Genomic DNA, 26823 nt, shown 5'->3' with positions numbered 1-26823 from the left:
TGGTACCCCCCCCCCCTTTGTTGTGCAAACACAGGGCTGCTCTGTTTCCAAGCACCTGAACAGGTGAGGAGCCACAGGCAAGGAGGGCAGGGCTGTGCTGCCTGCAAGGACATGGAAGGGAGGCAAGGCAGCCCGCACCCCTGCACTCCCCCAGCAGAGGGTATTTATTAAAAAGGCAGCACCAAGATCAACTCTAGAAAATAATTTGTATCCAAGATGAAAAATTTATTTGCATTTCTTTATAGCATAGAGAGGGGCTCAGGCACAAAATGACAGGGGGTATGGGGCAGCCTCAGCCCCTGCAGAGTCAGGGACCACCAGGGCTGTCCTTATGCCAGGGAAGGGACAGAGACCAGCCAGCAGCCAGCCAGCCCCTCTTCCAGGGGACCTCACGGCAACAAGGCCAGGGCTGGCAGAAAGTGGGTGCAGGAGTAGATACATCCCCAGAGAGGGTGTAGTTACCACCTCAAACTGATGCAGGGGGACACAGTGGGGACAGAGTGAGAGCAGTACAGCACCCGCCTGCAGGAGTTTACCAAGACACCACTGTGCCATTGCCAGATCAGCAGTCCTGAACAGTCCCTGTGCTGCTTTGGCTCCTGCTGGCATCAACCAAACAGACCAAGCAGCTTCTCTATCAACACCCCTCCAATCAAAAAACACCCCAAATCTCTATGTACAGGCTCCATATGGCATATCAGTACAAAAATATACACAAACTCTACAGATCCCAGCTCAGTAGATCAAAATACAGCTACAAATCACAGTGCACAGGAGAGCATCAGACCCAGGGAGGGATGGGATCCCCCCAAGAGCATGGCACGCCACAGGCCCACCCCAGCATGGGAGGGTGGCAGGTCATCCTCCTGCCTCAGGGGAGGTCACTTCTCATCCAGCCGACAGTACAGGTACATGGCAACTGCCATGGCTGCAATCTGGGGGGACAAGGTGCAAATCAGCCCCCTTAACTGTGCACCCTCTCTCCCCTTCCCCACATGGGGTTGGGTGACAGCCCACCATCCCCAGTGCTCCAGGGGGGGAGGGCTGGATGTGCTCAGGGAAGAAGGCTCAGTAGCCTGGAGCTGCAGGTGGTCCTGGAGCTGCTCCACCCCCTGGGCCCCCCCAGGCTGGTCCCAGCCCCACCTCCAGGCACAGGGGGAGGCAGCACAGACTGCTCAGACACTCACCTCCAAGGCAGCGATGCCGGCTGCCACGCCACCCACCACTCCTGCATTGGTCCTGATTTCTTCCAAGATCTGTGGGAAACAGCCCTGCAGGAGGCAACCACATGGGTGAGGATGGCAAGAGATGGTGATACCCCAACTGCCAGGGCACAGCATCCCCCAGAAAGAGAGGTACTGCTTCTCCAACCCAAAGCACACAGCCATGGAGAAAGTCCAAGGCTTCAGGGGCAACTCAGCCCAAGAACAAGTTGAGCAACTAGCCTAACTTCTCAGACCAAGTATTGAGTGGGGAACAAGGAAAGGAAGGGAAGAAACAGGGAAATCACCCAAAAAGGCAGAGTGGTGCCTGGGTTCATGCCCAGCACCAGGCATGCCACTCTATTCTCTTTAGGACCAGAGCAACATTTACTTGGTTCTACCAGGAACATGCCAAGACCACCACAGCATCCCCCCAGAACTTATAGTCCATGGGACCACCATGTGCAGAGCTAGGCTATCCCTCCCCGTGCCCAGGCACACCCCAAGTCAGGCTCTGCCAGCAGGAAGGAGCCACCAGCACATCCTTACATTGACAGCCTTTTCTGCAGCCAGCGTGCCATTGCAGATCTCCACCGTGTCACCACAGCACTGCCTGGGGTAGCTGTTGTATTTCTTATAAAAGTAGGAGTCATCAAAGTCTGTGTAGTTGTTCAGGCCACAGCAGTGAACCTAAGAGAGAAGAGCATCCTTCAGGTGTCCCTCCAGGCCCCAACACTGCCAGGACCCCACTGGATCATGGAGAGTGTCACCCAGCTCAACCCCACTTCAGTGGGATGCTCAGTAGTCACCTTGGGACCATGATTTTGCCCCACACACCATCACATACAGCTCTCACCCCTCTAGGTCCCAAGTGGGTAGTTCCCAGGAACCTGGGAAATTGAGGAGGTGGTGGCAGGTCAGCACATCCAGGACTGTGATGTGTCCCCACTTCCATCTCACTGTCCCAACCAGACGTGCAGCACCCAGCCCATGTTGGGGGGATCCATGGGGCTCAACACACCTCTGTCATGGTGACATTCCAGATGTGTGTGAATGTTGCATCCACCCCATACTTATCCTTCAGGAGTGGGGTCACCAGACCTGTCAGCAACGTCTCTGCCTGCAAGAAAGGGCAGAAAAACACCATCAGAGAAAGTCCTGGGGAATAGCACAGAGCATCCCCATATTGGTCTCAGCCTAGGGAGACCCAGCACGGCCAGAAGTCACAGCACATTTGTTTGACCCACAGAGAGTTTTCCCTTCCCCACTAACCAGTGCTTTATGGCACCAAGGTCACTGGTGCCCAGTGAGTCATCTGATAAACTGTGTTAAGGAAGGGAGCCAGGAATGACGTTTGTCCTGCAGTTGACTTCTCCAGTGCCTAATGAGGCAGTCACCTTTCTCCCCCAGGTGGCTTCTCAGGTGCTTAATAAGGGGGTGAGTTTGCTCAGCATGAGGCAATAGGGACTTCCTCCTCCAGTGGCTCCTACCCTCAGAGGTGAGGAGGTGTCAATCCTAAGCTGGTTAGGGAGTAGGGGGCTTGACAGAAAGAAGTGGGCAAAACTTGTCCAAAAAGTGAGGGTTATGTTACCCCTGTTCCCACCACCCTCAGGCTACTCCAGCCTGCCCACGTAGCTGGTGCCAGCAGTGACCTTTCCTCCTGTAGCACTGACCACTACACAGCTTCTACACCATGGGCAGTGCTGCCAGTTCATATCTCCTGTTTTCCCAAGGGGTAGGACAGGTCCCAAATCAGCCCAACCCAAGACTCAAGTATTGCACTCACAAGACCTGTGAAGACCAGAGCCACCACGGCAGCAGCAACTTCAACAATGAAGATGATCAGCACCACTGAGAAGAACTAGGACACAGCAAGGGGAGGGAGGTCAAACCAACAACCAAAATCCTCAGGGGCCCCTGGAACTCCTCTGCTTCCCCAGGATTCCAGCCCTCCTGCCTCACTGCCTTCAGCTCTGCTCCTGGGCAGAAGCAGCACAGCCTTGGGTTCCTCCAGCCCCTCACCTGCATGGGGCTGAGCTTCTGGACATGCTCCAAGAGAGAAGACCTCAAAACTCAGCACCCCCTCCCACCTGCTCTCAGCCTTTGCTGTGGCAGACTTTGAGTCCAGCACTGCCATTCCAAGGGCCACCCAGACTGCCACAGATATCACCTCCCCAGAGAAATCTGCCCATCAGGTCTCCCCCACCACAGACCCAGCTCAAACAGGGCTTGATAAGGAGGTCAGTCAGGTGCATACCATCATCAGGAGACATTTGCTCTCCTTCTGGGCACCGTAGCACCCAAGGAAGCCGATCACCAGCAGGATGGCACCGATGACAATGAGGAGATAAGCCACATTCACAACCTGCAGGACGCTAGAGGACAGCGCCCCAAATATGTCCAGGAATGACTCTCCATCCACTTTGACCCAGATGCCAACTCCCAGGAGGGTCCCACCACCGAGCTGGGAGGAGAAAGGCAGTGTCAGCTTCCAGACAGGCATGAGATGTGATATTTGGGTAAGGACCTGGCACAGGTGTTTCTCCCCTCAGCAGTTTTTCACCATACCAAGCAAGACTTTGTGGCACTGGCAGCTCAGGGCATTGCCAGATGGGTAAAAACACCCCACCACCAGCACATCCCCATGGCAATGTCACAGCTGCCCTCCTCCCAGCCCAACAGGTTTCAGTGCCAGCAGTGCCACCAGCCTCCCCATGACCCCACATGGCCAGTTCAGATACTGGCCGCCACAAGCTCCTCCATATAGGCAAGGTAAACTCTGGGCTACCTGCAGTCTGCACCAGCCCTCCCCTCTGCCAGCTCGACCTCCCACACCACACTCAAATCCATGCAGGAGCTTTACAGAGGGAGTGTTACAGCAGAGGAGCCGGGAGGCTCTGCACCCCCTCCTTCCCAAAGCTGGATCCCACCACAGCCCCTTCCAGGTGGCTCCTGCAGTCCCAGGGCAGCTCTTGCGAGCTCCACTGCCCTTTGCCCTGGGTGGGAGTAGAACCCGCATGTGCACTGAATTCCTAACGTCCAGGAGTCCCAAAGCACAGTCACACACTGGGTAGGACCCCCAGGCAGGGGTGCAGCAAACCTCCTGTTGTGGGGCACTCAGCACCTTCCCAAGCTTCAGCACAGCGAGGGACAGGGGCAGCTGATGCAACAGGCACTGTCCCCAGAGCACGGCACAGCCTCCGGGCTCTGCAAGTCTCACCTGCCCACACCCTGCACCCCATCGCGCACAGGGGCCGGAGAGCCCGGCCACACCGACCCCACACCCGGCTCCGGGGGTCCCCGCGACCCCCTCCCGCAGAGCCCAGCCCCCGGGGCGCACTTACGAAGATGGCCAGGTTGAAGAGGATCATCATGACCTTGATAAAGGTGAAGCACCCCATCTTTGCACCTGGGGAGAGTAGACATGTTACCGGGGAACCCCCCCCCCCGAGCGCAGCAGCTGCTGTCCCGAGAGCCCCGCGCCCTCCGGGGCTCCCCACGGGCGGGGAGGGACGGAGCCCGACTCACCTGAAGGGAGAGCAGATCCAACACCCCGTCCCGTCCCGTCCTGCCCAGCCCGCTGTGCCTCCACCGCCCCGCCGGTGCCGCCTTTTAACGGGGCGCGGCTGGGGCCGCCCCGCCGGAGCCCCCCGCCCCGTCCGGCCCCGGGGCCACCCTCGGTGTGCGGCGAGCCCGGAGCCCTGCTGCCCTCTGCTGCTGCCGGCGCTGGAGCGCTGCCGGGGCCCGGCCAGTCCTGCCCTGGGACACTGGGGGCAGCGCTATCAGCCCCGGCGTGTTGGGTGCCACCCGCCGCCCTCCTCCGCATGCCGGGCGCTGTGTTTGGGGTTTTCCAGCTCTGGGTACCCCCAGCGCTCACAGCCCCCGGCTCACAGCCTCCCTCTGCCGAGGCTGAGGCACCCCGTCTCTGCACGCTGGTCCCCCTTCTCGGCACCGCTCAGGCAGGGATCTCTCCAAAACCCGAAATTTCCAATGTCCTGGGCCAAAAGGGAAGCAGGCAAAGGAGGGCGCTGGGGAACGGCCGGTTTGCAAACAAGCCGAAGCTGCACTGGGAGGAGGATTCAGCTGGCAGGGACACAACAGGGTGACAGCAGGAGAGGACAGTGACAGCCATGGCAGATGCCAGCAGTGGAGCAGTCAGAGGAGACCTGCCATTGCCTAAGGGCTGCCAAAAGTGGTTTTCTTTGGAAAGATGCTTTGAAATAGGGCTGGTATCCCACAGAGGAGGACTGCAGGAGCCACACCGCACAGGAAGGGGATGTTGCCTCCCAGGCCTTACCCTGGCAGTGGTCCTTGCCCTTCCAGTGCACCTTTGGGGCAGGAGCTTGTGCTGGTCCCCTCGCCAGAACCCACTTCAACTTGCCATCAAACCTCAGAGCGATGCAGGAGGCAGGGGAGACCTCATCCTGCAGGAAACCAGGCTCTGTGTGCTCAGCACACTCCACCCCACACCAGCTCCCCCAAAACCCCACAGCACATTCCCTACCTGGCTGTAATGATACATTTCAGCAGGATGAAGTCAGCCCCGTTGGGCTCCAGCCAAATCACAGTGGTATTTGGGGGAAGCCTCTAACCCTCCCAGGCACCCTGGGTATGAACACAACCTGTGCTGCAGCTGGGGGCTGTAGCCCTTGCCCCTCACTGCCTCTATCCTCAGTCCTTTTCTGCAGCAGCTGCCAGGAAGCTGCTCAGAGCCATGGCCAAGCCTTCATTCCTCTCACAAAGACAGACAACTGCTCCAAAACTTCCTTCATATTGCCCCTCTCCCAAAAGTTGCCCCAAACCAGCCTGATCTTGTTTGCTGCACAAAATTCCCCACACCAAAAATAATTTTTGGCCAATATGTGGATACTCGCTCTCCTTCCCAATCATTGCCAGCCACAGGGATAAAATGAGGACAAGCTCTGGACTGTTCCCCTCACCTCCTCCAGTGCCTGGTGCCACAGCCTGGGGTTCAACTGCTCCCCAGCATCACCCCCCTGAGCCCCATTAGGGAGCCAGGGCTGGATTTTCTTGTTCTCTGGGAAGGCCTGACCTGACCACAGAAGGACAAGTCCAGTGACATTCCCATGTTCCTCCTGCCCAGCCAGGCCACGCCATCTCCCCACTGACTCCATCCTCTCCCACAGTCCAGCTGATCCTGAGCATGGAGATGCCTCTCACCAGGGCACGGGCAGCAAACCTCCTCCAAGCAGCCTGGCCCTGGGAGACTGAGAGCAGGGAAGTGGGGTCAGTTTCCCTCCAGGTAAAGCACTGGGTAAGATGCCCCAGGCATCATCAGCCATGGAGACCAGCCAAGTCTGTGGCTGACAGGATTTTGGGATATCCCCAGCCAGGTGAGTCCTTTGCAAAGGGCTTTCACATGTCTGTTTTGGGCTGGCAGCATCTACCCATCTGTCCAGCATCCAGACACCTGGGCAGTCAGGATGGATGGACACACTGCAGTGTGCCAGCAATGAACCTGACTTTGGATTTGCAGATGGAAGTTACTGAATGTTGCAAATTTGTGCTGAATTCATCACTTCCCACCTCCTGATGCAGAGAAATAAATATCTACATCAGCCAAAAGTTTTTGATGCTTTGAAATATTTCAGTTCTCAGCTGCGAAAGGACTCAAAGCATTTTGGCTGGAGAGCTGGGGAAATCCCAATTCCCCACTTTGGGAGGGACCAGGCAGTGGGACCACACTGAATTTCATGTGGCTGCAGGTCCTGCTCCTGGGGGAATCCTCCCCATGTGCAAAACCCCGAGTGGAGTCCCGAAAGCAGGAGCTGCCCCATGGCACTCCGGGGTGTGCAGGCTCCCTGCTGGCTCCAGCCAGGATGGCCAGGGCTGGGGCGTGCTGGAGCTGCCTCCCCAGTCAGGATGTGTGCCCTGCCCAGCTCTGCTCCTGGGGTGTGCTGTGCCACTGGGGCATTGAGGTGGCACTGAGGCAGGGGTGCCCTACAGCACCCCTCCAGCAGCTCCTGGCTGCTGCCGTGCTGTGAGGCTTCAGCCCTGCCCAGCAAAGAGCCCCAGCAGCACCTCTGCTCCTTCCTTATTGCCTTGGTTTTCTCCAGCCTCTCCTCCCCAGCCCAGCAGAAAGTTTGGTGCTGGCAGAGCCCAGATGTGGGAGCAAGTGGAGAGAGGTTATCCATGGATGTCACACTGGGATGTTGTTTGTAGAGGCACTTGGCTCTCCCTAAATCAAAATCCACAGAAGCCAGAGCTCAATCCTGGGTACTTTGGAAGAAAACCAAGACAGAGGGAGTTTTCCTGCTCCTAAAAAGAAATCAAGGCCCATTCCAAATTGGAGAAATTGGTGATACCCAGAAAAGCCAACTCTGAAATGTCAAAGGAAATCAAAAACCTTTTCTCTGTTTTTTTTTATTTTTTTTTTTCTGGCTGGGAAGGGCTCAGCCCAGTTCTGCAGCCTCACTTTCTCCAGCCGGGCATGTTAACAGCTCTATTCATGCTCTATTTATTCACAGCCATGTGGCCAACTTCCCTGGACACGAGCATGGCAGCCCCCAAAAGCAAAGAGGGGAGCAGTGGGACCCCTTGTTGCTTTGGAAAAGCCAGGACAGGCAGCCAAGGTGGATGCTGGGCATTCCCTGGAGATGCTCCCATCAAGGATTTTCCCTCCAGCCAGGGATCAGAGAAGCTGCATAAGGGCATGGGGGCCCCAGTGAGCAGACATCACTCTCCTCCCCACAGAGCCATCCTGGGCTGCCCAGACAGGGAGCAAAGGGCACCTGAAGGGAGCTGTGGGGCACAGGGGGCAAGGACAGCTCCTCCTGCTCTCTCCACAGAACAGTCAAGGCCAGGCAAGCCAAGGCAAAGCTCTCATTGCCATGAGTGCTGCTCATTAATCCAGCAAGGATGGATTAATCAGGGCCTGACAAGCAGCTCCTCTGGCTCAATCAATAGCAGCAGAGGTCTGAAGCACCTCTTGCAGCCTTCACAGAGTGCTCTCTGAGGGCCCTCTGCCCACCTTGGTGGATGTGCCAAACTCTGGGCTGCAGTGGGGGGGTTAAATTAACCAGGTAGGGGTGACACAGGGTGAGGGGCAGCCCAGGATGCAGAGTTTTGGGAATGGTCCTGGTGCAGTGCAGCTGGAATAGGGTGTAAGGAATGCTCTGGGCCTTCTTGGGACGGGAGCCAGCCAGTGAGAGCTGGGATGATGCTCAGCCCCATCCAACCATTGCAGGGCTGGGGGCAGTGAAACTTGGCTCCAGCAGGAAATGGTGCCTTTGTGTTTGGGGACCTCAAGGGAAAGATATCTGCACTGGGCAGGAGGGATCCCACTCAGCATCCTGGGAAGGGGAGATGATGGCTGTCATGCCAGGCTGTTCCTCTGCCCCTGAGCCACAGGGCTGTGTTGATTCCTGGCCTGTACATTGGATCAACTCTGACTCTGTCCCACCAGCAGCAACAGCAGCATGGTGCCGGCAGGAATGGGATGAGGGAGAGAAAAATCCTTTTTAATCCCCAAGGACCAGCAGCTGGGCTGGATCCAGCTGGGATGGGGGCTGTGTGCTGCTGCCCTGCACCATCAGGCCATGCACTACAGGGAAAGGAGGAGGAGTTTGCTGAAATTATGAATAAGAAGGGTCATACCTCCTGCATTGCTCTGCTGGCCCTTGTGTCTGCTTCCTTAGTTTTTCCATAACTCAGGATTCCTCCTTGGACTTCATGCCACCCCTGCACTGCTACCTGCAGTGGCTTGGATTCAGCCAGCATGCATTTCCCAGAGCCCGTGTTTTAGGTACCATCTATTTTTAGGATGTCCAACCTGCATCAAAGACAAGGAGCCACGATCATTTCAGAGAAGTCAGCATGAGAAGCAAGAATTTAGAAAAAAAACAAAACAAAAAAAACCAAAACAACAAAAACCAACAACCAAAGCAAGCCTTTGAGCCTTTAGGAACATCACATCCACCTCTGTGTGCCTCACAGACAAATACTGGGATAGCTTGTCCAAGCTCAGGGGGAGAGCTTGGAACCAGAGCATCCCTGAGCTGGGATTCTCCATGACGTCTCCTGCCTGTCCTGTGCGTGTTTTTCAGCCTGGTTAAGGGATGGGATTCTGTGCGTGCACAGGGAGAGCTGCCTGGCATAAAGGGGGTGTCCATGGGGTGCTGGTCCTTTCCTGTCCTTTAGCACCCCTAAGGATGGATGGAGACCCGCCGACGGGCGATCTCCATCCTACAGAGGATGCAATTTGGGAGCAGAGATGCTGCTGCATCTGGGAATGAAGTCATCCACCTACTCCTACAATTCTCCCTCCTCCCGCTCGGTAGTCGGGTGCCCCCCGCCCCCCGACGCGCTGCGGAGGGGGGGCCGCCCGGCTACCGAGCAGGAGGAGGAGGAGGAGGAGGAGGGACGCTGACATCACCGCCGGAGCGCGGCTCGGCGGGGCCGGGAGCCGGCTCCGCTCCGCTCCCGCTCTGCGCTCCCGCCGGCGGAGCCACCGCGTCCGGTAAGGCTGGAGGGGCGGCGGGAGGGCTCTGGGAGGCGGGTGGATGGATGGACAGACAGGCGGCTGCTGCTCATCATCCCTCCATCCCTCCTGCACGGGGTCCTGCTGGAAGCTGGGGGACAGTGGGTCGGCAGCAGCACAGTCTTTCCCCCTAGGGATGATGTCACTCTTGGAGGAATACATAAAAATGCACCAAAAAAAAAAATTTAAAAAAAAACATTTAAAAAAAAGGAAAAAACCCAAAACCAAACCCACATGAAAAACCTACATCTTCATTTGCCAGCTCCGTGCAGCAATGCCAGGCTGGAGCTGCCGGAGGGGAGCTGCGTGCGGCAGGAGGTTTCTCAGCACATATGTCTATTTTAAAAACCCGTGGCGTGATCTCTTGCCCTACTTTCAGACTCTTGCCGGTACTTTCCCTGCGTGCGGTGGCCGGGCCCTGCTGGCGGGGCTCCCCGGGAAGCAGGAGCCGAGCGGGGCTGCCGGGAGGCTGCGATGGGCACGGGCACGACGGCGAGGTCAGGGCAGAGCTTCGGTCACTAACGCGCTGCCTTTCTCTCCGGCAGAGCAGGGATGTCCCCTGGATGAGGCCGGGCTAGAGGACCCCGCGATTGTCCCCTCTACCCCATCAGCCTCGCTCGCTGCCCTCCGTTTGCCCCGGTGAAGAAGCAGCTCCCCAGCCACACCTGGGCCAACCAGGCGCTGGTGTGGCTCCACAGCAATTTCGGGGTTGGAGGGTCAGGAGCCGCTCTCCATCTCGCAGATTTTCCAGCGCTGAGGTTTCCCAAGCCCGCAGTGCCCAAGGCCGGACTGGCCGGGCTGTGACCCAGCCATGGCCTCGTCGGACGGGCTGCAGTACCGGGCCCTCTACGAGTACCACAAGGACCGGGAGGAGGACCTGGCGCTGTGCCCCGGGGATGTGCTGACGGTCAGCAGGGCCGCGCTGCTCAGCAGCCCCAACTACAAGGACGGCGACGAGCGCAACCCCCAGGGCTGGCTGCACGGCGTCAACGAGCGCACCAAGGAGCGCGGAGACTTCCCCGGCACCTACGTGGAGTACCTGGGTCCAGCCCGCATCGCCAGCACGGCCAGCAAGGCCCGGCCGCGGCCCCTGCCCCTGCCGCCCGCCGGGACCCCCGCGCCCTGGGGTGAGTGTGGGGACAGCGAGCCGGGAGCCCCGGGCGGTGTGGAGACGGGTGGATGCTTGCAAGTGACGAGGGAAAAATCACGCTCGGGATGGGGATCCAGCCCCAGAAAAAAAATTGTTCTGGGAATTATCTGACCCGGTGTATGGAGGCAGCCTCAGGAGAGGCAGGGAATGCCCAGAGTGTCGCCACCCCCCAGGCAAACATGCTGCAGGGATTGCTCCTCACCGGCATCCCAGGCTGGCTGCTGTGCTGGCATGGGGTGTCCAAGGGGATGCACATCCATGAGAGCACCCGAGAAGATTCAAGGCCCCTTTGGCCCCTCAGAGAGGAGCAGAAAGCCCCATGGTGGTCCCCAGGGACCTTTTTTCCAAGTGCTCCTCTCCCCACCACTGCGGCACCTGATTCAGGCTGCTCTCAGTGCCCGGGCGAGCGCTGGCCCTCGGCCAGCTCCCAGCCTCACTGTCACTTTGTGCAAGCTGGGACAGGGGACAGTCTTGGCAAGCAGTGTGGTCAGTCCCTGGGGGGCTCCTCTGTCCCTGGGGATGCAGCACAGCCCTGGGGGGACACTTGGCAGGACCCCTCCTGGCACAGGGGCCTCGGCCGTTTCTCTGGATCTGCCGAGCTTGTGCAGCCGGCTCTGCCCTCGCCACTCACCGTAGCCAAGAGCACTGGGGCTGGGAGGGATTTCTCAGCAGTAGCACAATGTGCAAGAGCTAAAAAAAAAATAAACCAAAGTAAGAATCCCCCCTTTTCAACCAGGCACATCCAGGTGACGCCAGTGAAAGCTATGGTGCTCTCCTGCTCTGGGATGCATGGATCAGAAATGGCTGCCTGTCTGGCCTGGGCTGGGAGAGCATCAGGAAAACCTGCCCAGCTGCTGGTCTGGCACCTCACACACACTCCTCACCCATTTTGGGACCAGTGGTAACCAGAGGAGCAGCCCCCGTGGTGTCTGGGCTGCCTTGGATGTGCCTTGGTCTGGGTTTAGAGTGCACTCACTGGTAAGGAGCCTGTCTCCCTCCAAAACACGGTTCAGGACCCCCTTGTCACCGTGGTTTGAGGTGGGGACACCTGGCTCCTGGGCTGAGCACAGCACCATCCATGTCCATGTGTGGGGCTGCCATGCAGCTCCTGATGTGCAACCCCACAGGCTCTTGGGAAGGATAGTGCCCCCCCAGCTCCCCTCCCCAAATGCAGGTGCTCCTCCCCAGCCAGTGCGCCAAGGCAGCCGCAATCCCAGCAGCACGGGCAGGCTCCGGGAGCAGCTGCGCGCTGGCTTTGCAGGAGGGTGGAGGCCACTTTTTGGGGCTGTTTATCCTGCCAGACCAGGGGCTTGAGCCCCCTGCCCAGTCCAGCTCAGTGGTGAGCCCTCTGTCTGTTCAGCAGGCAGAGCCCTGGAGAACTCAGTGCTGTGTGGAGATTTGGGGTCAGACAGGAGCAGCTCTCCAGCCCTGCTCACCAGGGAAGGTGAAGCCCCTTCTTGTTTCTGCCTTTGCTGCCCCTCACTCAGAGGGTGCCACGGGCTCCTCTCCAAGGGAGATGTGCCCAGGGACCCCTGCCCACAGGTGCTGAGGATGTGGAGATTCCCTACAAATCAAGGAATGTCCTCAGCAGGAAGCACATCCTGGCTGGAGAGCCTGGCCCACCTGGAAGGTCTCAGTGTAGGCACCCCAGCCCTGCATGCACTCCGGTGAAAGGATAACAAAATCTTAAATAATGTAAAATCCACAGTTTTTAGGAGGAAAAAAAAGCCCTAAAGCCAGGTTTTAGGGTAGGTTTGGGAGGGTACTGCTCTCTGCAGGACGTGGTCTAGCCATGGCCGGGTGTCCAGCCCTGCTGTCCAGGGGGACACTGGGTGCTGTGCCATGGGGTGCCCTCCATGGAGTGATTCCCGAGTGTGCAGGCACCTCAGCAGGGGATATTCTGTCCCACAGCCACGGCTTCTGCAGCACAGGAGCAGTGTGTGCCATTTTGTGTCAGTTTAAACCCAAACCTCCCAGCTCACAGGGTTCCCTTTCGAGTCAAAATCTCCAACATCCTCTTGGAAGAGAAGGTACTTTTGTTTTGGTTTGTGTTTTTTTGGTTTGTGGTTTTTTTTTTGTTTGATTTGTTGGCTTTTTTTAATTCTTCCAGTACGGATTCCACTTCCAGATGGAGGCTTGAGGGATGTTTTCTGTTAAAAAAAGCTCTAATTTATATTTCTGTGACAGCAACATACCCCCCCACCCCTGAGTGCCCTCATTTCTCACTGATCCCTGATGCCACACAGGGACCCTGAGCTGGCCAGGGCATGGAGGAAGCCCTGAATGACAGACCCTGCATGTCCCAGCCATGCCTTCGAGCCAGGGCTGCCTCTGCAGGGAGGAATGGCCCTTTCTTTAATTAAATAACATCCTGAAAATGGCTCTGCAGCACATCTGAGTCCCAGGGGCCTTCCAAGACCTTGCTGGCTGTTTTGGCCTGATCTGGTGTCCTGGGCAGCACCAGTGCCATGAGGCATCACCTACACTTCCCCTGGGGCTGGAGTTGAGTGGGGCATCAGGATGCTGGGTCTAGCCTGGCACAGCGTGGGGCCATTCCTGACATTACCAGCAAGGAGAAAGTTCTTTTTTTTTTCTTTTTTTTTTTTTTTTTTCCAGTCACCACCTTTTCCCCAAGCCATTGATTTGAAGGAAAAGCCCAGTTTCCCTAATTACAAAACCACTCATGCAGTGGGGACATTTTTGCATGAGCTTTCAAAGACGTCTTTTGCTTTTAATCCTGAAATCTTCCCTGTTCCCATCCAAGGCACCAACACACCCTCACTGGGTAGCAGAGGGACCCCCTTGCTGTGCTTGGGGGTTTGGCCATGCCTGGGGACTGGATCAGCCACCCACAAGTGGCAGGTTTGCACCCTTATCTGTTCTCCAGGGAGCACCAGAGCATCACCACAGTGAGCACCAGAGCCTGGATCTACCTGTTGCAGCCAGGTTGTGTTTTTTGCAAAAGACTGAAGGCAGCATGGCCCTGCCCAAAGTCCATCTTGTATATATATTTTTTTAGCCTTTTCACATGCTGTCCATTCTGCAGCAGTCACACACAGCCCTGGTGTGCTGCAGCCCCTGCCAGCCCCCTGCCCCTGCCTTTCTGGGGGTCTCAAGGCCACTAAAGGGTCTGCAGGTCCTGCCCTGTATCACTGTGGGCTGTGGGTAATGAGAGGGGCCATGGAAAGAGAGGTGGGGAAGGGGTTTTGGTTTAGAGGATCTCTTGGATGGGATGCTCCCCACGGACAGGGCACATGCCTGAGCAGGTCTTTGCATCTCAGCAAGCAGCTGAGCCCCCAACGGCGACTCTTACTGCAAAAAGAGGATAAAATAAAGGCAGAACTGCTCCAGAATTAGACATGCATGACCCAAAGTGCTGGTCGTGGCTGTGCCGAAGCAGCAGCTTGATTCTGTCCTGGGGCAGCTGAGGAAAGTGGAATTCCTGCAGGCAGGAATTTCCAAATCCCTTCTCCTCTTCTTTTCACCACAGGACTCGCCGGGCAGGCAGAGCTCACCGAGCACCCCGCCCTCCCCGAGCAGGCGCTGCCCACCGTGGCCAGGCTCATCGAGGCGCTGGAAAAACAAGGTACGGAGAAGGAGGGCACAGGGCAGAGCGGGGTGCACGCACATCCACCCGCTCCCAGCTCCCCGAGGGCATCGCCAGAGCCCGACCTCTCCCCTGCTCCCAGTGCCCGTGGGCAGCGCGGCGCTCCCATCCCTGCCCGCTCCCCAGGGTCGGGGGCAGGAGGTGGGCTCAGCACTAACCCTCTGTCCCGTCTGTGCCCAGGGCTCGACAGCGAGGTGCTCTACAGGTCCGGGCCCGGCGTGCTGGGGGATGCTGAGCTGAAACAGGCGCTTCTGGCTGGTGAGTCCCAGAGCCGCACCCTCCCCGTGCTCCCCGCAGATAAGGGGCTGTGGAGGTGATGCTGCCCTGGCAGGGAGGGGTTACGGCACCAGCATCATCGCAGCCCTAATCCCAGCTCGGTGAGGCTCTGCCTGCACGCGGACCCCCCCCCCTTCTCCCCGTGTGATGCAGATAAAAGTGATGCAGGTGCAGAGCAGGGGCGCTTCGGTAGAATCTTCTTTTGGTGGGGGTGCGGGAGAAAAATACTTGGGGTTTTAAATCTTTAGGGTTTGTATCTGAGAAGCAGGGCAGGGAGAAAGGCTCTTGCAGATTGTGAAAAAGAAAGAGGAAAGGGAAAGCTTATTATTTACAATAATGGGAAGCTGTTTGCAGGACTTAGGGGCATGAGCAGCGTGGGCGGGGGGAAGGGGAAAAATAATTTCCCCAAACCTGCTTCTAAATCCACGGCTGGGATAGGATGGTACACGGCGGGGGGCGGGCGGTACGCGGTGGATGCAGCGTGCCGCTCAAATGTGGGTTTTTGGGGGGTGGGGGGTGCACGGAGCATCCCCATCCCGCGGCCGCGGTGCCAGAGGGCGGCACTGTGACACCAGGCACGGGCGGACCCGCACGGCCCCGGGCTGGCCCCGCAGCCCGCCGCAGCCCGGCCGGGGGGCGGCGGGAGCCGGGCGGTGTTGCTGGGGAGAAGGGCTGTGATGAAATCGCTATATTAAGCACCATGACCTCATCGCTTCCCGCGCACCGGGAGCCGAGTCCCGCCGGGCGGGGAAGGAGGGATGCAGGAGAGGAGAGCTGGAGCTCTCAGGGATGCTCCATCCCCGCTGCCCGAAGAGGGCTGTGCTCCCGCGGAGGCGATGGGGCTGGGGGCACCCCACCACCCCAGCTGTGGGCTGAGAAACCCGGAGCAGAGTGCTGTTCTTCACAGCCTTGTACCCCGGGCCAGATTTACGGGCTGAGGTGAAGGCATCCAAGAGCCATCCCCAGGTGCCGGGGCTGGGCATGGACAGCAGTACCAGCGTGAGAAGGATGTTTTGTTTTCCAAGCACACAGGAGTTATGGGTCCTCCATTCTTCCCATGCAGCTGGTGCAGCATCCCAGGAAGGTCCAGGGCTCCCCACAGAGCAGCACCACAGCACTTACTGCCCAAATCCTGCTCAGCCTTGGGAGATTCTCCCAGCCCAGGGGCAAACCCCACTGGCTTGGCCAGAGCTCTGGGCATTGTGGGTCTGTCCAGATCTGTCCATCTCCCACAGCAGGGCCCAGCACTAGTCAGAGAAATGCCATCGTGGTTTTCAAAACAGTTGAAAGCCCTTAAAAATCACCAGCAGCCCTGGGAGACTTGATACTCCCAAGCCCACATCTGCTCTGGGACCGAAATCCTTAATTGGGCAGCTCAGGGGACTGCCCCAGGTGCTCAGCAGCACTGAGCTGGGCAAAGCCAGAGCTCTCAGAGCTGGAGGGGGTAGGACAAGTCTCACACTTTTTAACTCTCATCTGAAGGGGCCGATACTCAGCCATGCCAGAGGGATGGTCTGCAACAGGATGATATTCCTGCTGGAGTCAAGCATCCCAGCAGAGGCCTAGTGTGGCAGCCTGCTCCTACTGCAGAGCACAGACCCAGTGGTGCTTCCCCAGAACCCTGCTGGAGCCCATGTTAGGCTGGGGAGGGCAGAGAGCATCTCTGCTTTGTCTCCCATACAAGTCCTCTCATTGGATTTGGTGGGATAAAACTGCCCTGCCAGAATGTTGGAGTTTGCTCTCCCCATGTGTGAGAAGACAGAGGCAAGAGTCACATTTCCCTCCCCACTGTGCTCCTGGGGGTTTGCCCCTCCAGCATGTCATCTCTGCCTGACTGCAAAAGTCAAGTTTCATCTGAGGGAATGGGGAGAAATTGGAGCCAGGGTTGGTGGCCACTGGAATCAAACCATGTCTCAGCTGGGGACAAAGCTGAGTTCCCAACGGGGGTTTCAGCTTCCCTGTGAATACACAAATTGCACTGGTGTTTGGCAGTGGGGGCAGGAGAACTGCTAGAGAGTGCAAGGGAAAGGGAGCAAGGGCTGGAAAAGTTCAGATGTTGGTTTTCTAGCCCCAGCGGAGAACTCAGCATGTTTTCTGCACTGAAAGAGAATCTGAACTTCCAGTGGGAAGAAAGAGAAGGACCTTGGGAAACAAAGCAGGGCAGAGCAGCCCAGGCTGTCCCTTGGAGCCCATGGGCACTCTGTTCCCAGGGCTGGCAGTGCAGGAACTCGTCTGAGTTGTGCTGATTGAATCCTTTCCCTACCCCTGGCCCTTTTAGAGCCCTTACTGAGTGGGATCTGCCCTCTTGGCAGTTCTTGAGCCGAACAACAGCCAGGTTTGGGATGAAGGTTTCCCATCCTCATGGCAGCATTGGACAGAGTGGCTCCATGTGGCTCTACAGTCTGAGCTGAGCCTGTCCTCATCCTGGCACTGGTGACATTCTGCAGGTTGGTGGCATCTGACTGCTATCTAGAGCCTGTGTGCCAAAATTGGTATTTCCATGATGGATGGCGCAAGAACAATTAAGAGAGGCGAGGGGGGCATGCAGCATCACTGAACATGAGAGTCACAGTCACATGGTGGCACCAAAAAGGGACTTAAAGAAAAGCTGCAGCTTCACAGGGGGCTGGGGGGAGGTGATCAGCCAGTCAGGAGCCCTGCTGCAGTGTCAGGAAAAGAGTATGGGCTGAAAAAGAGGAACAGAGCAGAGTTTCACCCTGCTGCCCCCAACACTCCCTGAAGTGCCTGGATGGGGCTGCTTCATGCCCTGGGGTATTTATGAGGTGTGGGGCCACATTCTGACCCCAAGAGTTTCCAGCACTCCTGCTGTCCTCTGTGTGCAGCTCAGGGGCTGTTTGGAGCACAAGGGATGGGGCAAATCACCACTAAGTCCACAGTGCCTGGGGATATCAGGTGTATGAGCCCCTTCAGTGCCCGGACCTGATGTCTTCTCCCCCCTAAGTTTGCTCAGGGTTCTGTCCATCCTCCTCTGTGCCCGGGACATGGCAGGCAGCCTTCCCGCGGCTGCTGCTGGGAGCCTGGGACATTCTCGGGGTGATAGCAGCAGAGCTGTGGGTGGGCTGGTGGGTGCTGGAGCCCTTCAGACCTGAGGGACCCGAGCTGGGGAAGGTTTGGGTTGGGAATGGCTGCGAAGTCCTGTGTGTCATCCCGGGCAGTGCTTTGCCGCTGAGCAGGGAAGGTCTGCATCCTTATCCCTCCTCCCTGGTGTGGGACAGTGCACGGGGATCTTGCAGGGTGTTCACCCCAGAGATCCGTGCGTGCTCCCTATGGCTCAGGTGCGACTGAGCCCTGCCGGGATGGCAGCGAAGCATTGAAACCATCGCCGCACTTTGGATAAGCCCCGCTCCGATCGGGGCTCGGCAGCTCAGCCGCAGACGTAAACACGGAGACCCTTCCCAGATACAAGCGCAGCAATGGGAAGCGGCTCGGCTGTTGTCAGGAGCGCAGCGCTCGGTGCCGGGAGCAGGGAGAGGCGGATTGGAGCCGGTGTCTCCGGGCGTGCCGGCTGCGCTGCCATCCTCCGTGCGCTCCCATCCCGGGCGGAGCAGTCTGCCTGGAGACACGCTCACGTGCCCGGGAATTAGGTCAGCTCTCGGTGGGGATTAGCGAGCACTGGTGGGTCCCGGGGCTTCACTGGGGCTGCCAGGAGCTGCTGCTAGGCAGAAAGGGTCGGGGGAGTGAGGAGCGGCTTGGGGAGCCTCACACCGCTCCCCCATCACCACGGTCGCATTCCCATCCCCATCCCCATCCTCATCCTCATCTCTGGGATGCCACAGGGGATCGGAGAACCCCCAGGGCTCTGCTTTCCCCTGGCCAAGCTCATTCCACCAGGATGACTTTCCTGCCGAGCGTGAGGCGCCCCGGTGCCTGCGGCACTGCTTTTTATTTATACCTGCAGTGGAAATAAACCCCGTGTCGTCAGAGCCTGGCGAGAGGCATGAGCTCATCTCTTATATTTGGTGGTGATGAAAGAAGGGTAAATAAACGGCAGCAGCAGAGACATCCCTGCCAGACCCATCAGGGAGAACTGGGGGTGAGTTTTTGCCATCCCCTCCCATAGCTGCTGGGAAAACTGAGGAGGGGGATTGCCTTAGGGAAGATGAGGTGGGGGAAGGCAGTCTCAGTGGGCACCCTCAAAGGGGATCCCAGCAGCCCTACCCCGGCTGAGTGCAAGCCCAGGGTACAGTTGGGAGAATGTTTGGGGCTGGCAGGAGCTCCTGTGCATAGGCAGGGGGTGTCCTGGCAGCTGCCAAGTGCCCAGCACAAGGTACCAGCAGGCTGGCTGGGACATGTTGCAGTGATGCTGAGTCAAAGCTGGGAAATATTGCCCGGTTTGGTGCACAGTTTCCCAGTAAACCGTCACTGTGAGATGAGTCTGAATGCTTGGTCTGCACATGTGTGGATGGGAGCACACAACCCCTACAACCAGACAGCAATCTCTCTAGCACCCACTGACAACTAAAATTAAAAGGTCTGGAAGGGGTAGGGGAACTCCCAAGACGGTGTTTCAGTCAGCCCCAGGTTGGTTTGGGTGTCTCTCTGTCACAGGGACCACACACCTGAGAGCATCTCACTGCAGCAGGGCTCGGTCCAGCTTAGGTCCAGCTTAGGTCCAGCTTAGGCTGTTGGGCTCTGTCACCCACAGCTGCTCAGGGGAGTGCGAGCAGCCGTCACCTGTGGCCACATGCAGGGACAGCTGGTTGCCAGGAGCCGCTCAAGCCTCTCCTTCAAAACAACCCCCGCTTCCCCGCAGCCCCTCCTGGCTAAACATCCTCCCGTTTACCGAAACTCGGGGCTTACTCACGCCTCCCCGGCTGGCTGCAGCTGCGGGAGAGCTCCTGGAGTTTCCTGCCCAGCCTGACTCAGCCCAAAGCTCCAGCACCTTTCTGCCTCCGCTGGGATGTGGGCTCTGGAATCCCAGTGAGAGGAGGCTGAGGGTCTTTCCCTCTGGGCCAGTGGTCATCCCACACAGCCTCTCCCCAGTTCCAAATTTATTCCTGCTTTTCACCCCTCCATGGGCAAGGCATGGTCACCACTGGTCCCCACATGCCTGTGCTCTGCCAGCAGGTCAGCAAGCAGGTTGTGTGTTGGAGGGTTTGGTATGGGGTCGAGGTTGGGGTTTTGGGGTATTTTCCTTCTATTTATGGCAGGCAGATGGAATCCCTCCGTCATTCCTCCATCATTCCCCTGGGGAAAGGATGGGAACATCTGGAGAGCAGCAGGAGAGCATTGACTCATCCTGCAGCTTCATTAACTTCTTATAGCTGGTTATCATCTCCCTCAGATAAGAAGAGAGCAGCATCCGTGGGGTCAGGCCGGTGGTAATTGTCTGGGAAGGCTCCGGGGTTAACCCTTCCCCGACCAGCCGCTGCTGGGGAGCAGCTCGGAGCATCCCCCAGTTGTGCTCTCAGGGATGGGGAGCCCAGCTCACCAGGCAGCTCCTGAGGCAGGAGGATGCTGCTGCACTTCCAGGAGGATGGGAACAGGCTAATGGCTCCTTCTAGCTATCGTGCCACGGAGAACGGTGCTGTCAGCAATCAGTCCCTGTCAGCGCGGTGTGAATCCCCCTGGTCTCCCCATCACGCCTCTCTCTGGGTGTAAAGATGTTTTTCAATCTCGCTTTGAAACCGCCTGAGCCTTCCCTTTGAACACCCCCCCAGGCTCATGCCTAACGAGGCAAACAAGCTAATTAGGCCACGGTGGAGCCCGGGGCTGCTCGCCTGGGGCCAGCGCCCGGCAGCGGCCCCTTCTCCGGGCAGGAGCAGCTTGTGGCTGCTCTCCTCAATCCGTGCCAGCGCCCTTAAGGCGAGTGACAGGTCTCTGCAGAAACCCTCGTAGGGCTTTGGGGTTTGCTCGGTGCATTCCACTGATGGGAAAAGCTCTCTGCAATGCAGTGAGACCCTGAGACCCCCACAGCAGCGTCCGTGGGGTTTGGCCATGCACTGTGAGCATTCAGCCAAAAACTGGTGTTGTGGGATGATCAAGAGCATCTTGTGGGATCCCTGACCCTACTCTCCTCCACCTGCCCAGCTCAAGACAACCAGCCAGCTCACATCTCCAGGGCAAGTGCTAGCAAAAATGGGGAACTGACTGTCATACTCCCACAGACCCTGTCAGAAATAAACCTTCTGGCCAGCCCAGAAGGTCCACAAGTGTGGCTGGGAGATGGGAGCATGAGCAGGGACCAGAATGGGGCCAGGGTGCAGCTGGCACAGCCCTGCCCACCTCGAGGGTGCCAAGGGCAGAGTGGTCCACGGGACGAGGCTGTGACTTTGTGGGGTGCTAGAAAGGCATCACCCTGTTTGCCCTGGGTCACGTTTGGCCATGCTGGATGGCTGCCTACCCCAGAGGGGTGGCATCTGTCCCAGCTGTCCCCAGGCTGCCTCAGGACACAGTTCCCAGCCGGGTGCTTGCTCCTGACCATGAGGTAGCGTCTCCAATGGCTGGGTTAAAGGCTTTGCTGTGGGCATTGGCCAATCTGTTTTCCCTCCGTCTGGGAGCCAAATGGAAGGCACTGGCCATCAGGGACCCACTGCAGCTTGCTGTTCCCACGCAGGCAGCAGGCTCCCAGGCTGCCTGGGCCACAGCAGGGACACTCCAACGAGAGCAGATCAAGGTCAAGGTGCTCAAAAACAGCTTTTCCCAGCTGTTCCCATCCCAGCCCTGCCGAATGTGTGCTTCTAAAGCCTTGTCCTAGGAAAGAGCATTTTGGGTTTATTGCCCCAGAAGGAAGCACAGCTGGAGAGGTTGGAGACTCACAGCATTTTCTGCTGGAAAATACTGGGCTGGGAGATGGAGCATCTCCCAAAATGGCCCAAATTTCAGTGAAGCTGCATCTGGGGGTAAACACCCAGCAAGGAGAGTGGAAGGGGGCTCAGAGTGGGGCAAGGCCACAGCCTTCCGTGTCATTCCAGGCCATCTGGGGCCTGACACAATATCTTTAAGAAAATGACAGATTTTATTTTCTTTTTTTAAATTAACCATTTCAAACCATCTCAAATATGTTTATAATTTTTATGATTCCCAACATCCTGTACCCCTCACCCTCCAAATTCTCTAACAAGGAGAATTTCAAAACATTGCATTTGGATCCAGTTTGAAGCAAAGCCAGATTTTGAAACCTTCAGATCTTTGCAAAAGGCACCATCACCCTCCAGACAGCCACCACCCAGCCCAGCCAGGATGGGAGACCTCCAAGACAAACACATGAGGCAATACCAAAGGATGCTGAAAGGCTTCTTCCCCCTGGACCATGGTGAAGCAATGTCCCTGTGCTGGCTTGGCCATGGGGCTCAGACCTCCCACCCTCGATCTCCTGACAGACCATGGGACATTTCTGTTCCTAGCATTGCTTCTGTCCTGACCCCAGGATCCCTGAGCCCCTGAGCCCCTGAGCCCAGGCTGTGTGGTCTCAGAGCCCCTGAGGCTTCCCCCCATTCCTGGAGCATCCTTCACCACCTCCCCAGGACAGCCACCTCTCAGGGCTGGGAAAAGTGGTGCCAATTGGGGCACATTCACAGCATTTCAGGATCACTGGGGGTCACACAGGCCTTTAGCAACTTGAACTGCCTGGGAACCATAACCCCATTCCATGGATGCATTTTCCAAGCAGTTCCTGCTGAGCTGGGGTTGGCACATGACCCTGAAAACTGGAAGGTTCCTGGGGCAGTTGCTCAGTTCTTCCCATGGGTCCTATCCTGCAGTGGCACCCCAGTGGGATGGTGAGATTCCCTGTCCCATGCACTGGATGTACACTTTACTCGAAGCAGAGATGCTGCCTCGTGCTCTCCCTGGGCACGTGGAACTCAGGGTCAGTGGAAATTGGGACAGGAATATTTGCTGGGGGAGTGGTGGCAGTGAAATCATGCACTGGGGAATGCCCCTGCCCCACTGGGGAGAGGGGCAAAGAAATCAGCCCCCATGTCTGGAGGAAGGCTCACAGGGATGGAAGAGCTCTGAACTCTGTGCCAGAGGGGAAGAAGCACAGGCTCAGGGTTCCCTCTGTGTGTCCCCTGCAGATGCCTCAGCTGTGGACATGGACCTGTACGAGGCACAGACCCTGGCAGATGCCCTCAAGTGGTACCTGCAGGAGCTCCCCACGCCCCTCATCCCTCCAGCTCTCTACAGTGACTTGGTCCACATGGCTCAAGGTAAGCACACGTGGGCTCCCCCATACCTGGGACCTCTGTGGGGCTGGAGAAACTTTGGGAAGCCCCTGGAAAGGCTTCACAGTATCTCCAGGGTGGCTCTGACCCCATCCGCTGCCCAATGCTGCACTCAGGGCAGATTCTGAGATGGGCCATGGGAACATCACCTGTGCCAGAGCAGCATGGCAGCATTTGGGAGATGCTCTGGAAAGAATGGAGATCCAGGGGGTTGCTTTTCCCCCACCATAGCTATGTCTTCTCCCTCTGCAGTGCCCAGAGGAGTAGGTGCTGCCTGCCACAACAGACAGCTGCCAAGGCTGGGTGATGCTGGTCCCAGAAGAAAGCGTTATTATAATATTTTGGCTCTGCTGCCTGGGAATTTTTTCCTGTAATCTCATTAACTCCTGGCTTTATATGGGCACAAAAAAATACTCAGCTTTTTCAGCTTAGTGCCATTAGGAAGTGCCTTTAGATCCCTGCAAGCTTTTGAGGCTCTGTGCAAATGTATGAGACCATCAAGGTTTTGATTTTATTTGATTTCTTTTCAAATAAACTGAGCAGGGCCCATACCGAGGTCAGGTGAGCCCACAGTCCATCCTAACAGTGAGCCTGGTCCAAAACTCATTTCAAGTGAGTCCTCATAGAGCCATTCAACCCTCCCAGCCTGAGGGACTGTGGGCATCACCAGGCACTCAGAAAACACTTGCCCACTGCATTCAACAGGATCTGAACCTCCTGCTGCCTGTGAAACCAGGATTTCTTCCCCTTCCACAGCAGCTCTCATCTCACTGTCAGTGCTCCCATCCCTGAGCATCACCTCCCCTTCCTAAGCCAGATTAGTGCTTGGGCAGATCATATTCTTGGCTGCCTTAAGAGGCACTAAAAGATCACCCGTGGCCAGAGCAGGTTGGCCTTTTCCTACCATGTCCTGATGGAAAAAGGCCACGGGCTCTTTGTGCTTCCAGTGAGGCAGAAGGGATGCAGGGAGAAGGTGAGGGATAACTCACAGCCCATCCTCCCTGCCCTGCCATGAGACACAGAGCCAGAAGAAATACCCCCGGGGCTGGTGGCACAGAGAAGCTGCCTTCCCCTCACCCGTCAGAGGAGAAATCAAAGGCTGCCTCCCTTCCAAGGATAAAAACGCAATTAGGAAGCAATTAGCTGGGTTGCCTCGTTAAGCAACTTCAAAGGGAAGCGCCTTTCCCTGCAGCCTGTGCTGCAGCGGGCTCTGCTCCTGGCACAACAGGGGCAGGAGGAGGAGGGGGCAGAACGGTGGAGAAACCAATGGGAAGAGGATTTCTCTGGGGCTTAAAAGAAAAAAATTAAAATATAAGTCTTTGAGGATCTGGTGCTGGGTTTTGGCAGCCTGCCCTGCAAGGCTCCTCTGCCCTGCTTGAGGCTGAGAGCTGGGAAAGCAGCAAAATGACCACCTTCCCAAGGAAGGGGAAAACATCCCCAAATTCCCTTTGGCTATGAGACTTCTCCTGCAGGTTCTTCTAAGTGCACAAAGGTGCAAAAAAAAGCAGGTATTGCGGCAGGGGAAGCCTGGAGCAAAGCTAAACATCTCTCAGGAGCAGTTTGTTGGGTACAAGGGCTCACCAACGCCCCATTGCCAGCACAGCTGGGCTGCAGACCTGCTTTGGAGGGGATTCCAGACCCCTGCTCCTCCAGCTCTGGTGCACCCTGGCTCCAAGGATGGATGTCAGAAGCTGGCTGGGCATTGGCCAAGCCTCAGTCCTGGTGCAAAGAGCTGCGGGGAGCTGAGTCAGCCCCTGGCCGAGCTGGGCTTTGAAGCTGGCTGAGAGCAACCCAGCCCTGGGGACTGCCCTGTCCCCAGCAGATAAAAGGGCTGGGATGAGGCAGGAGTGGAGGATGCCGGAGAGTGGCTGTTTCCTGTGCCTGGAGCAGCATGGCAGTCCCAGGGCACTGAGCTCACCACTCACAAGACCAGGGAGCCCTGGCCAAAGCTGCCAGAGGGCATTGGGGACGTGGTGGGAACTCGTGGGCTGTGGGCTGCTCAGGGCATCCGTGACAGTGGTTCTGGCAGCAGCTCCGTGATGTGCAAGGCCATTAAATGCCTGATTTTATTCATATGGGCAATTCCAGTATCACTGGAGGCAGCTGCACCCCAGCCCCTGTGCCGTGTTTCATGGGGTGTGATACCATGGTGCAGGGGGCTCACTGCAACCCCACCTGCAGCCCAAGTGCACATTATTTTTTCTTCCCAAAAGCCCTTTTCCCTCCCAGCTCACTGTTTCTGCAGAGGAGGGCTGAGCCTTTAAATTCAGCACATCCTCCAGCTGGTGCCCATTTTCCCACCTCTGCTTTGTTCTGCCTTTACTGTGCACCAGGGCATAGTGGCTCTGCTGTGCACCAGGGCAGGGCTCTCACTGTTCTCCATTTGAGCATCAGTGAGGGATTTTGAGATTCAGTCCCTACCAGGTGAGCAGCTCAGCCCTCTGAGCTCCCTCCCTGGATGTGCTGTCAGGGGGAATGTGCTAAAGGCAACTGACAACCTACTCTGAGGTGGTGTGAGTGGGTAAATGGGGCAGGCAAACCCCAGAAAGACCCTAAAGAAATCATCTCTGCAGACCCTGGGATATCCACGAGTCCCATGGCCTGTCTGGGAAGGGATGGGCTGCAAAGAAATAGTGGTGGGAGAGGCTGAGGTCAGGTTGCTTTGGGTCCCTGTGGGGAGCAGAGAACTGTCACAGCTCATGTGCTGGTAGGTGCTGGACTCCCATGAGAGGCGTGGGGATGCCCCTGATCTCCCAAACTGACCAAATTTTCTTCCTGCAGAGACCCCAGGCCTGGAGGAGTGTGGCCAGCGAGCCAGAGCCCTGCTGGCCCCCCCAGCCCTGCCACAGGCACAGGCACTGCTCCTGCGGCAGCTCGGCCGCCACTTCTGCCGCCTGTGCCAGGGCGGGCAGCGCAGCCGCCCCTCCGCCCGGCTGCTCGGGGAGCTCTTCGGGGAGCTGCTCCTGCGCCCTGCAGCAGCCAGGTGAGTCCCTGCCGTGCACGGGACGCTGCCCAGGCTGACCCAACCAAGCTGGCTTTGCTCTATGACAGCCCACCGGTGTCCCAGGCACGGGGTTCTCCAAAGGGGGAGGCCACATCTGGAAGCTGCCATTCCAGCTGTGGTGCTCAGACATGGCACCCATTCCCAAAGTGAGCAGGCGTGATGCACACACAGCATTGCCTCGGCCCCACAGCAGATCCACTGGGGTAGCTGGCTGCTGCTCCAGGGAATTGGGGGTTTCCAGGGAGGTGGAACTGCTGGTGTCCTCACACACCTCTCCTCCTCTTCTCAGCACCGAGGGAGGCCCTGAGCTCCGTGCAAGGATCCTCGAGTCCTTCATCATGGCCAGTGAGGCTGCAGAGCTGCTGACAGCTCCTGGTAAGAGATGTCTGGCTGGTGGCAGAGGGGGGACAGTAGATGTGACATTCAGAGCAGTGACAGTAGCAAGTCATGGGACAGTTTCAGTGGCTGGTGCAGTGAAGAGAAGGTGCTGATGCCCCTGTGGCAGTGCCCAGGCTGTGCTGGCATCCTGTTGCATTTCCTTCTCTCCTTTCTCAGTGACACTGATTTGGGGACATTTCTTTGCAGTCCCTCTGAATGTTTGCAGCTGTTTTCTGGCTCCATGTCTGTGTAATTGCTCTCTGGTCTCTGGGTTTGTGATGCAAACAAGTTCTGCTCCCCCATTCTGGGGGCTTGGTATGAGCTGGGGGCTCTTGGTGGTGGGCTTGTGCGCAGCTTGTTTCAGAGAGTGTGGATCTGGATATAATCTGGGAGGAAAAAAATAGCAGCACCACTATAAAATAGCAGGATGGTACTTGCTACAGGATCCTATCAGGGTTTATGATTTTTGACTAGCATTTAGACCCTATGTGTGCAGAATCATGCTGCATCCACTGCTGCT

The 26823-nt window shown here is 57.4% G+C and overlaps 2 protein-coding genes across 2 annotated transcripts; one reads left to right on the top strand and one right to left on the bottom strand.

Annotated features, from left to right (window-relative positions):
- Nucleotides 1-201: 201 nt before the first annotated feature.
- On the bottom strand, nt 202-4778 carry TSPAN1 (tetraspanin 1). The gene is made up of 8 exons (XM_079314434.1): nt 4731-4778; nt 4547-4611; nt 3460-3666; nt 2989-3063; nt 2224-2322; nt 1752-1892; nt 1188-1271; nt 202-935 (listed from the first exon to the last, which is right to left on the bottom strand). The coding sequence occupies exons 2-8, from the start codon at nt 4601-4603 to the stop codon at nt 882-884; spliced, it is 717 nt and encodes a 238-aa protein (XP_079170560.1). The 5' UTR covers nt 4604-4611; nt 4731-4778; the 3' UTR covers nt 202-881.
- Nucleotides 4779-9559: 4781 nt separating this feature from the next.
- LOC306805979 (phosphatidylinositol 3-kinase regulatory subunit alpha-like) lies at nt 9560-26416 on the top strand (the record flags this gene model as incomplete). The annotated part of the gene is made up of 7 exons (XM_079314323.1): nt 9560-9681; nt 10248-10829; nt 14343-14438; nt 14640-14717; nt 22775-22906; nt 25703-25904; nt 26215-26416. Exons 2-7 carry the CDS (start codon nt 10514-10516, stop codon nt 26414-26416), a joined length of 1026 nt encoding a protein of 341 aa, XP_079170449.1. The 5' UTR covers nt 9560-9681; nt 10248-10513.
- Between the last annotated feature and the right edge of the window lie 407 nt (nt 26417-26823).

Source organism: Erithacus rubecula (genome assembly GCF_903797595.1).
Source record: "Erithacus rubecula genome assembly, chromosome: 10".
Taxonomy (NCBI): Eukaryota; Metazoa; Chordata; class Aves; order Passeriformes; family Muscicapidae; genus Erithacus; species Erithacus rubecula.
This window is presented reverse-complemented; position numbering and strand designations above follow the sequence as displayed.

Coding starts and splice junctions, on each gene's coding strand:
- TSPAN1 (XM_079314434.1), bottom strand. CDS start 4,603: ATGGGGTGCTTCACCTTTATCAAGGTCATGATGATCCTCTTCAACCTG. Junction 3,667..4,546: donor TCTTCAACCTGGCCATCTTC/GTAAGTGCGCCC, acceptor TTCTCCTCCCAG/CTCGGTGGTGGGACCCTCCT. Junction 1,893..2,223: donor GGAATGTCACCATGACAGAG/GTGTGTTGAGCC, acceptor CTTCTCTCTTAG/GTTCACTGCTGTGGCCTGAA.